At 43.1% G+C, this 11,777-nt stretch overlaps 1 protein-coding gene across 1 annotated transcript; it reads left to right on the forward strand.

Moving 5' to 3' along the window:
• The first annotated feature begins 366 nt into the window (after positions 1-366).
• Positions 367-11,164, forward strand: COX6C (cytochrome c oxidase subunit 6C). Its single transcript, XM_074986880.1, has 4 exons — positions 367-523; positions 2,525-2,652; positions 6,738-6,876; positions 11,044-11,164. The coding sequence occupies exons 2-3, from the start codon at positions 2,539-2,541 to the stop codon at positions 6,861-6,863; spliced, it is 240 nt and encodes a 79-aa protein (XP_074842981.1). The 5' UTR covers positions 367-523; positions 2,525-2,538; the 3' UTR covers positions 6,864-6,876; positions 11,044-11,164.
• Positions 11,165-11,777: the final 613 nt, after the last annotated feature.

The raw sequence follows: 11,777 nt of genomic DNA on the forward strand, positions 1-11,777 counted from the left end.
AGCCTCCTGGCCAGAGTCCCTCACACCCGCAAGCCTCTGCCCTGACTCCTGGAGCCCCCCGCGCCAGGCCCCTGCCCTGGGGGAGCTGAACAACACTGGGTAATTGAGCTTTGATTTGCAGGCGTGAGCTAGGTTCGCTGTAAAGGCAGTCAGGTCTCCTAGCCAGCACGGCCCGTCGCTGCTCAGGGTAGGCTGGTCATAGCTCAGCCAGGGAGGCTGGGTCTGAGCAGACTAGGGCGGGGGCCCATGGCAGATGTGGGGAGGGGCTGTGACGGATCCGGCTGAGGAACACGCACAGATGACGGGGACAAGGCAGCGGCAGTGCAGGGATCTCACCCCCGCGCTCTCCGCCGGGGGGAGGGGTGTTCCACAGCCCCGCCCCCGCCGGAACCTGAGAGCGAAGCTCGCGATTTGAGCCGGCCGCCTTGCCGTAGCCGAGGCCGTATGCTGCGCACGCGCGGTTGCAGCCCCGCAGTCGGTGCCCGGCTCGGTCAGTGCGGAAGGACGTTGGTGTTTTGCTGAGGTGAGTAGAGGCCTCTCCGCTCCTCTCCCCCGCCCTGCTGGGGCCGGACCGCTAACCAGGCGCCCCCTCCCGGGCCCGTGCCGCTTTTGACCTCCTTGTTCCGGAGACCTGCGGCGCTAGGGCCCGGCTGCAGCATTACCGCTGAGCGCAGCTCGGGGCCGGGCCGCGTCCCTGGGGGTGGCCGAGGCGCGTGCGGAACGCCTGGGGCTCGGCCGTGTGAGCCCTGTCTCCGCGCTGCCCCTCGTTGGCGTTTGTGGCCCAGGCGCAGGCCAGGGCCTGCCCTAGTTTTCTAACACGGTCCCCAGAGTGTGGGGAAAGCTGGTCGGCAGCGTTGGGCCCCTGTTACCAGGGAGTCTAGACTGCAAAGCACCACTGCGCGCGGCGCCCCGCCAAGCGGGCCCAAACAGCCTTTCCTGCCAGAGCGCTCCTACCCGAGTGCAGCTGCCTCTCGCCGGCACCGCTGCTGGCAGAACGCCCGATGCAGTCCGGTGTGTCTCCTCTGTGCGTGGCACAATAAACCCTGCACACAGGCGTGTTACTTTTTTAATAGTGACGTTTGTCATCTTTATTTTTTAAATTTATCTGTCTAGATACAATTGGAAATATGCATCTCCTCGAACTGGAAGGGACCTCAGGAGGTCATCTAGTCCAGCCCCCTGCCCTCTTGGCAGGACCAAGCATCATCCCTGACACCTATTTGCTCCAATCCCTAAATGGCCTCCTCAAGGATTGAAGTCACAACCCTGCGTTTAGCAGGCCAATGCTCAAGCCACTGAGCTATCCCTCCCCCCACATATAGTTCATTAGTTATACATGGTGCTACCTAAGTCAATAAAATATGGGTTCTGGCCTAAAAAATCAAGTAGAACTTGGGTCAAGAATGTGAAATGACTTCAGAAGAGATGGAAGGGTGTGGTGTATTTGACACAATAAATAATGGAAAAGAGACATTCCATCAACTAATGGATCATATGTAAGCTATTTGAGGTTTGTTATGTTTTGATTGTCTTCAAAAGGCATACTAGATCCTATAAGGCATTATTTCAGTGGAGGGAACAACCTTGCATCTGTTGTGAATATACTCTGATAAGATGGTTGTATATTGGCCCTACCAAATTCGCAGTCCATTTAGGTCAATTTCAGAGCCATAGGATTTTTAAAATAACACATTTCATAATTTCAGCTATTTAAATCACCTTTTTTAATTGACGGGCTTTTGTCCCCAAAAAGGGTTGTGGGATGGGATCCGCAAAATTATTGTAGAGGGTGTTGCAGTACTGCTACCGTTATGTCTGTGCACCAGTGCTGGTGAGGATAGTCGGTGGTGTTCCCTGTAAGCTGAGCACTTGTGCATCCGCCTAGGAGAGATTCAGGTGCTGCTCTGCTGATTAGCAAGAGTGTCTACAGCCACCCACAGTGGACAGCATGTGTTTTTATTAATGGTGCACATCAGTGTCTGCCATGCTGCACCCAAATTTATTCTGCCTGTGGATGGAAAAAAATTAGAGGGCGCAATGGGTTCTACTTTCAGAGCTAAGCATCTGGAGACCAGTGACTGCTGGCCAGAACCCAGCTCTGATAGTAGAGTTGGTATTAGCAGCAGCTTAGAAGTAAGGATGGCATAACATTACCACACTTAATTTGGTGCAGCTGCCTGGATAGCTGGGCACTTAGCAGCTATCACTCTGGCTAGCTGGTTCTGAAGGTAGTGCAAAAGTAAGCTTGGAAAGACTGTGGAAAGCTAATCTCCCTCCCTACAAATAACCCTCCAACCTCGCATTTGAGAAGTGCTAGACTCCTACAAGGAATACATACAGCGTAAGGTAAAAAACACACAAGACCAGATTTCATAGGAGGAGACAAGATTGCCTGGCCTGTAACACGTTTTTCATGACTATAAATATGGTAGAGCCCATGTTAAATACCTTTTTAAAAAAAAAATTAACTTGGGCATGAACATCTTCTATATGTCTCTTAATTTCCACTTTATTACTTTCCTAGGAGAAATCATCAATATGTCGTCTTCTCTGTTGGCCAAACCACAGATGAGGGGCCTGCTGGGCAAACGTCTGAGATTTCACATTGCAGGGGCAGTGCTTGTATCGGTGGGAGGTGCACTTCTTTACAAGGTGAGGTATTACTAGGTTTCTGAAGTCCTGTAACATCTGTGAGCCTAATGCAGGGGTCAGCAACCAAAATAGCAAGAAGAGATATTTTTTCCAGTTCATTTAAAAAAACAAGTCTCAATACAAGAGCTGCAAAGTATGTGAATAGGAGATGGTCCTTAATAAATAATGTCAAACCATACATTTTGTAACCCCTATTTCAAGAACAGTGTGCACACAATGATTTCTAATGTGATGCATGTTTACTGCAGGACGTTCACAAAGTTTTTGTATATTCTGTTTCCTCATGCTTGGTGTGTGTTTGTACCACTGTCTTCCTGACTCTCTCCCGAACCTTCTCTCTGGAGGATGCTAGGAGTTATCCAATATTTTGAGATCACGTATCTTTTGCTGTTTAGATATGAGTTGTTCATTGATGGGCTTTTAGACGTTCATCTTTCATCAAAAATAACTGGGAGGTTTTTTACTTTGCAATTATAGCATCAGGAACTGCAAAGAAGTTCTTAGAGCCGCATGTTGCAGACCCCTGGCCTAGTGCATCTTTATAAATCTATGTAGCTTTTTGGTTCAAGACTTTGACTTAGTCGATTTATTTATCAGAAAAATGTTGTGGTGGATTTCTCAGAAGCTTGTCTCCAGAGTGCTGTATAAAACCTTTTTGTGGTGCTCTGGAGGAGCACCTGTTCCTGTTTTACAGGTAACTATGGTAGTGCTGAGTGACTTAACCAAGGCTGCATACTTGTTGGCAGATGCTGGGATGAAACCTAGGAGCTAAACATTTCACATGCCATGTCTACACTGCCTAGTTAATACGGATTTTTATGCAGCTTTTAGCCCCCTTGTTTCATTCAGGACAAAAAAAAAAAATCTGACCCAGGTTTGGAAATGCTTTAAGCCTTATCTTATTTGGTGGAGATCTGACTTTAAAGCTGTGACCACACTTGGCCAAAACTTTGAAATGGCCATGCTAATGGCCAAATTGAACAATAGTAAAGAGCCACTGAATGGAATATTTGGTGCCTCATTAGCATTAGCATGCTTCCAGCCACGGCACTTCAAAAGCACTGCTTTTGAACACATGCGGCTACATGGGGGTCCTTTTTGAAAGGACTCTGCACATTTTGAAATCCCCTTAATCCTGTCAGCTGTAGCTTCCTTACATGTAGCCGTGCACAGCCGCGTGCGTTCGAAAGCATGCTAATGCGGCGCTGAGTATTCAATTCAGTGCCTCATTGGGATTCTTTGATTTGGTCATTAACATGGCCATTTTGAAGTCTTGGCCAAGTGTGGCCACAGCCTAATTGAGACAGCTTTTCATGGAGGTGAGAGTTCTTCAGTGTCTTCCTGCGTTTGAGTGCGAAAGCATCCTAGAGCATCTCGGCACAAAAAACAATTAGAGATGCCTGTAGATGGACATGGGTGAGTGAAGACAAAGGAATACAGGGAAGGGTTTGCTGTGGGGATGAGCATCCATGTTAGCCTACCATGGATGTGAGCATCAGCTAGGTTACTTGTGCAGTTCAGAGATAGCCCTAGTGCTATGTATGAGTAATGCTGATTCAAAAAACTGAAAATTGGCAGTTCCCAAATCATGGCCCAAGGACTTGCTTGTGCTTAATGTAGGATATTTATTTGGGGCTGGAGGAGTGTGAGGAAGAGATCCTTTCCTGAGGAGGTTTCCACTTAAGAGTGTATCCACAGAATTATGGTCTCTGAAACTCTTAGCTAATAAAGATGGACTAACTGTGTGTTCTGTGTCATTTAATTTGATCCAGGAGAGTCAAACATTTCTGATTTCTTAGAGTGGATTAACCATTGGCATGTGAATTGGCATCTGAATATTTTGCATAGTTGGTCTAGAAAATATGTAGAGGCTGGTCTCTTTAGAATGGAGTCTTCCTTTGTATTTGCAAAGTGCTTAACACACTTCAGATGCTGCTGCTGTAGAAGTAATAATGAGTATAATAAGTACTGCCTATGTGAGGTTCTCATAAAGGCTGAGGGGCATCTTTTCAACTGTTTGGCCACCATTGAAATCCAGTCTTGTTAATTAGCCTTGCTGTTATGCTTTGATCAGAAGACTACTTAGGTTCTCAGTCAATCATCCGTCGTCATTGTTGGCAGTCTACTTCCTGAGGTTGAGTGGGCACTAGATATCTTAGAGCAGGTTCCCATCCTTTTCCCTAATGTAGATTCCCAGTTACCCCCACCCCAACTGTTCATGGACCTCCCATCAAAGCTACTTCTATCTTCTGTGATCCCTTTTTTTTTTTTTTTTTTTTCTTCCCCCCTCACGGACCTCCACAGGGCTGAGGTTGGGAAGCACCGCTCTAGGGCTACGTCTACACGTGCCCCAAACTTCGAAATGGCCATGCAAATGGCCATTTCGAAGTTTACTAATGAAGCGCTGACATGCATATTCAGCGCTTCATTAGCATGCGGGCGGCAGCGGCGCTTCGAAATTGACGAGCCTTGCAGCTGCGCGGCGGCAAGGCTCGTCAATTTCGAAGCGCCGCTGCCGCCCGCATGCTAATGAAGCGCTGAATATGCATGTCAGCGCTTCATTAGTAAACTTCGAAATGGCCATTTGCATGGCCATTTCGAAGTTTGGGGCATGTGTAGACACAGCCTAGAGGCGTAAGGGCAACAGGTTTATTTATTTATTTATTTTATTTTTTAAACATGAGAGCCTTGCTGCAGTGGGGAAGGCTTTTAGCTTGCCTACCCTTTCTTCTGCCTTCCCCCAGCAGCACAGCTGCGAGGCTGACAGCCGTGCGGCTGGGAGAAGGTCTGCAAAGCAGTGTCATGTGCGTAACTTGTGTTAAAGCAAATTATGTGCAACTTGAAGCTGTATATGTTGATGGTTTACTGTATCTTTGAAAATGGGGGCCCTACCTCCCCAAGGATTCTTTGAACCCATGCCCCCAACACTCCCAAGTGTCTGGCAAGGAGAGGTGGGGGTTCAGTTGTAGGTCAGATTTTAGGAGCTCTTGACCTTGCTTCTCCCCTGAACATTCATCCACTTCTAGCACCAAACGCCAAGCAACCATTTTGGAGCTGTTCCAAAAATGTAGGCTTTGTAATGAGGAAGATGTTTTGTGAAGGATGTAAATTGGTTGTTTAAGGCAGCAGGAAGCCTGGGAGGTCTGCCTTTGAATTAACAAAAGACCAGCTAATGCTACCATCCACCACCTAAATGGTAAAACTCTGCATCTTAATTTATGAATTAAACTGTTAAGTAGGACTGTTAGTGACTTTAAAAGTATCACTGGCACTCTGACCATAAATAGTGGCCAAAAGGTCAAATTTCTGCACTTTGCCTCAAAAAGGCTGCTGATCTCAGGCATAGAATGAAAGGGTGTGCTCACACTAAGAAAAATGAGGGTGGTATTCTTGTGTGTGAACAAGTGGTAACTAGCCCAAAATCTTAGTGAAGATAAAACACTTTGTAGGGTTTGCATTCGTTAGGTTAAATACTGACTTATGTTCCCTACGATTTGATCATGAGTTTAATGAATGCGAACCTGCCTTTCTTTCTTAGGAAGATGTGGCCAAAGTGGGTGGGTCACTGTGGTAAGCCCCCACTTTTTTAGCCTTGGAACAATTCTGTAACTGGAGCTATAGATAAAAGGACATCCCTAAATCACTTAACTCTGTTTGTCCCTGGTCATATGAATAGTATTTTTGTGCATCCTTTAAGTTTAGAACCATTACCAGGTAGTGACAGGTTTTTGGCAGAATTTGGTCACTTGGACTTGTGCATGTTCTCTGACGGAAAGATATTTATTGGTATCCTGAAAATTTAGTGATGCTGTTTGTAAATCTGGTTCCAATTTTTAGATGAAACAACACTAATCATTTCTTATTCTCATCCATTTTAATAGTTTGGGTTCTAAACCTGATTAAAAGCATTGCTGTAACTTTCTAATATCAAACTATTCTATCTTGAAACTAAGAACAGCTTTTTTGCAACTGTGGTGGTTTTATATCAGGTGATGTGGTACCACTTAGTGTGTTGCAAGCTTTCTGCATTTGTTATACCAATTTTTCTACTCTTACAATTTAATTCTCTACTTCTTACATTTCAGTTTTGTGTGGCGGAACCCAGAAAACGAGCATATGCAGAATTCTATAAGAACTATGATGCAATGAAGGACTTTGAGGCCATGAGGGAAGCTGGTGTGTTTGAAAGTGTTCAACCCAAAAACTCATAATCATCATATATAGGTAATAGCAAGATACCTTATATCAAACTCCTCTCACTAACTGCTGTTTATATTGATACACTGGACACTTTTTGAATTTTTAGGTTTTTGATTTAATCCTATCTTTAAATTAACATACAGTTAAATGGAAGTTGATGTTTAGGAAAGGAGAAGGGGGTTTCAGTGGGGACTACAGAAAACTTTGCTTTTGCTACTAGACCAGTAGTGCCAATGATGTTAAATGAAAATATTGCATGTTAAAAGGAAAAAAACTGAACTACTTAGACACTCACTGGGGGTAACAGTAACTCTGTTAAAGAAAAGACTGGACATCTTTAAGTTGTCTCTGCATGATGTGCAGTTGTCAAAAAGCAAAGTGTTAGGATGCATAAGGAGTAGACAGTATTACCATTACTTAACTCAGTGGTTCACCTTCACCTGTGCAGTACTAGTAAACCTAACCCAAAAGGATATTTGAGAATTAGATGATTCAGAGAACAACTGTAAAATGACTGCATGGAAGAGACACACGTGAAGAATTGGGATGTGGGAGTGTTCCCTTTATAAAGGGTGATAAAAGTATACCAAAAATAATAAACAGAATCTCCCAGCCTGCCTTGTAATGCAAGAATAAGCAGATATCTGGTGAAACTGGCAAATTCAAAACTGAAAAGGAATTTTCCCTTTTTTAAAGTGGTATGTGGGAGTATATGCATTCTCCTATTCTTTGTAAAAAGGAATGTTTTCTCCTTAATGGAAATAACTGTTTACTCAATATTATTACAAAGGATTTTATAAACAAAATATGGCAAACAGCAAATAACTTAAACTTCCCAGAACTCTGCCTCCTCTCTTCCTGATGCTATGATCAGAGAATGTGTATTAAAGTATGCTATTATGCCAAGTTACATCTTAAAAATACTTCACCAACCCAAGTCCTGTTAGGGAATTAACCCCCTGCCCTCCCGCCCCTGACTAAATATGAAACGGAGCTTGATTTTTTTTCATTGATCACTTTCTTCCACTTTTAAAACAGCTGCTTAAAAGACTGATCAGACAATGACGTCTCCATTCTTCCTGTACTCAAAAATATTTATTGTGATCATCACATCTTTCTAAATTATTCGGGCCAAATAGGGTTTGACTTTGTCTCATTTAGTTTTGTTACTCGTTAAATGAATGCTTGAAGTACTGGACTTAATGTGTTTAATGTTTGTCTTGCTCCAGATAGAAGCTGGTTCCCGTATAATAAAAAAAACTATCCCTACGCTCCTCACATAGTTATAAAGTAAAACTATGAAACAGAGCATTTTTCTTTCTCCCAGTGAAAATTCTACATTTTTGGTATCAAGTAACAGCATGGTAAATAACAAAGGGATCACTTTACCTTTGTACTTTCATACTCCTACCTCCAGTTTAAGATCAAAATAAAGAATACTGCTAATGTATGTTTATGTAAACTAACTTTTTCAGGCACTTACATCACCAGTTCTTTGGTCAGGTGGCCTTCATTGGGGTGTTTTGAAAGGCTATTTGACAGGAATGTCAGGTCTAAGTATCGGAGGAAAATAAACAGTTCTGCCAACATAGATCATTTAGAAGTGTAACTGAAATGAAGAAACAGGGCTTTGCTGTGCAAACAGAGTTAAAAGAAACATTTGGCTTTATGTCAGCATTCCATTTTGCAATGTACAAAAGTCTTTCTCTTTCCAGGTTGAATGCATCTGTTTGTTAGAATTGTGAAACATTAACTAGTTTATGGTTTTAAAGTGATTTTCTTTTTACCTAGTGGCACTAGTTGACAGGAAGCGGCATGGATACCATAATGTGTAACTCGGCTTAGGTAGTGCACTACAAGTATTACCAAGATATGTGAGGGTTAAGTGTGTAAATATGCTCAACTTCTGCAGTAAGGAAGCTGGCTGGGACCTATGGGTACATATGATTTCCTAGGTAAATTACAAGTAAGAGTAGAAAGTCATTGCTGCTTTTGCCATCTCTGGAAGATTGCACCTGTACTTTGTCTATAAAGTGAATGCGGAGCTCTCCTGTCCCTTCCAAATATGTATATGAAACTGGGTGGAGGTTCAGTTTTGATGCTGTTTGATATGGAAAACTGGCTTGTAGGAACTCTACTAATACCAACATATCAAAAGTCTCAATAAGTAAATTGCAAATTTGTCATAGGCTTTCCTGACCCATGCTGATGGTCTGTTAGACTGTAGCTAATACCGCAACAAGTCAGTGGTTTGGACTAACTTACTCAGACTAGGTTCTTTAAATCTTCTCCTCCTCTCTCCAGTTTTAGGGTTAACACTACTTCATTTAACCTGTTTTTGAAATGTTTCTTGTAGTTACACAAGAGGAAGTAGTTAAGCGGCTGGCATGTTAGCATGGGACTTGGGAGATGTTCAGTTTCCTACCCTATTATAAACTTGTACAGGACTAGCACTTCAAAGTGTTTTAGGTATTGTGGTGCTGAGCTTTGCAATGCCTGACTTTTGGGTGGTGCTATCAGGTGGAATCTACAGCTCCAAGGTGGTTACATGGGGTCTTTTATAATGTGTGAGAAGAGTTAGATGCCTAGGAATGGGCTTTAGAAAAGCCAGCATGATGAGTGAGGTCTCCTCATTTCTTTTTGGGCATTTTCTGCAGCTCCTCAGTCCCACTCCTCAAAGACGTTTGACAAGGTCTGGGTTGCAGGGAGGCTGTTCTCTTCACTGTATTCCCAGCCATTAATGAGCCCTCCCATGAGAGTGGCATCTGAGCTCTTTCATGCCTCCTCTTGTGGCCTCCTCCTGTCCCCATTCCTCTCTCTCTATCTCCTCCCAAAATAGCATTTGCAGTGGAGCCAGTGTTACCTAGGCCATGGGAGACATGAGTTCAGTTGCCCTGTCTGCTTGATATGGAGATAGAATTCAAACCTCCCATTCTTTGTACTCTCTGGTGAATGCCTGCTCCACTTGGGGTATTCTGAGGCAGGTTTCTCGATCTCTCTCTGCTTAGTGCATATGAAAGTGTTTATACACAGTGGAACAGCTTCTACAAGTGAGATTCAGAACTGCTGCCAAATACCCCATAGCTCAGGGGTTAGGATACTTCTGGGAATGGGGAGACTAGAGTTTAAGTCCCTTATCTGAGCAAAGGGACAGTTGAACCTGGGTGTTCTCCAGCATGTGTGAGTCCTCTAATCACAAGACCAAAAAAAAAAAGGGAGAATGATGGTACCTCCAATTTTTTTGGGTTGGGTTTAGTTGTGCTCTGAGTGCTTAGTGGGTAGGGCCCTGCATCATCATTGTCGTCAACAACTATGGGCTCAGCGCCTGTTGGTGTCTGATGCCTCTCTCGCTATTTCCTTCCATTTTCTCCTGTCCAGTGCAGAGTGGCTTAGTTTCTGAATAGGGTCCTGCACATGTGAGAATTTGAGGATTCTGATGGGGTCTAGGCATAAAGTAGGCATCTAGATTGCAGTAGCTATGTGTACGCTCACTGGTAGATTTTTAGCTACCTACGGAGTTAGGTGACAGCTGAGCCAGGGGTATTGAACTTAAATTCCCTGGGCCTACATTTAGGCACCATCAAGTTCTCTTGTGGATCTTGCCCTTAGCACTTCAGTTCTCTTTGTAAAATGGGTATAGAAGCACTTTCTCACAGTTTTGAGAGTAAACTCACATGCTGTGTGATGCTCAGTACCATGGTAACAAGGACATATAACACAGCTGTTATGGTGCTAGTATTTAGCAGATTCCTGTCATGGAGCACAGTTGGTATTGAAAGTGTTCAGTTTACTACAGAGAAGTAATTTTACAGACTTGGATTTCTTCCTTTCCAGATAATCTACCTGTACTCGTTTCCCATGTCTCCTCTATCTGAGAAATTACATTTTCAGGCTTCTTGCTACTTAGGAAGATGTCTTATTTTTTCAGTCATACGTTTGTGCATTTGTGAATGCCATGTATATAGTGAGTCTTAAAGCCTGTTCCAGATCTTATTGTGTAGCTGTCAATTTGTTCCATGTTTGCATTTGATAACTAAAACAGGGTGGTGTTAGCCATGAGGAAATAGTGCTAGAAAATTCTTCTAGATTAAACTACTAGCATACACCCTTACCCTCTCTGAATTCATACACACTACTGTTTTTACTTCTGAGAGCTAGAATGTATTGACTCATGTTTTTCTTATTTTGCAGGTTATCTTCAAGGAGACTTGACAAGTGAAACCAAGTTCTTCAATCATCTGTAAAATGAGTAATACACTTCAGTACTGGGCATGCTGTAGTGCAATTCAATAAACTAAATACTTATATGGAATGAAGCTTTGTTTAGCTTTACTTGTGACCTTGACTGTTACATGCTGAGGTAAGGGGTGGAAATTTAGGTGATACTATTCATGTAATGCTAACATGCTGAGAGAGAAAACAGAGATCTTGAATCCTTGTTGCTTCTAAAACTAGTTTTTGTGTTTTTTTTGTTTTTGTTTTTTTTTTTTTCCAAGCGTGGGAGTGTCAACTCCATTATTTTGGCCAAAATGCACTTAGTCAACAATTTGCAAGACAGTATGGTTTGCTTCCTGGCCTAAAGTGGTTCAATAGGCAACAGCTGTTTGGGAAGCACTTTCAGAAAATTCTTATGTAATATTTACAAAAAAAATTTAAGATTTTTTTTTTGCTTAGGTTACAAAATTAAACTGTACAAGATTTAAGGTTTACAAGGCAACTGTAATAGCTCCTTTTCCCCCTTCAAAATTCAGCCTATAGCCCTGAATGTGGCAAGAATCACTTTGAAAATAATTAAACACATGATCACATAGGTGAGGTTGCAACTAAATATTGGCATGCAGCCTTAATCTGGCAGTTCCAAAATTTGAATGTTGGGACTCTTAGGGGGTTGTGGGTTGACAGGCAGGTATGCATGGGACAGTTTT

This window comes from Carettochelys insculpta, chromosome 2 (assembly GCF_033958435.1).
Source record: "Carettochelys insculpta isolate YL-2023 chromosome 2, ASM3395843v1, whole genome shotgun sequence".
In the NCBI taxonomy this organism is placed as follows: domain Eukaryota; kingdom Metazoa; phylum Chordata; order Testudines; family Carettochelyidae; genus Carettochelys; species Carettochelys insculpta.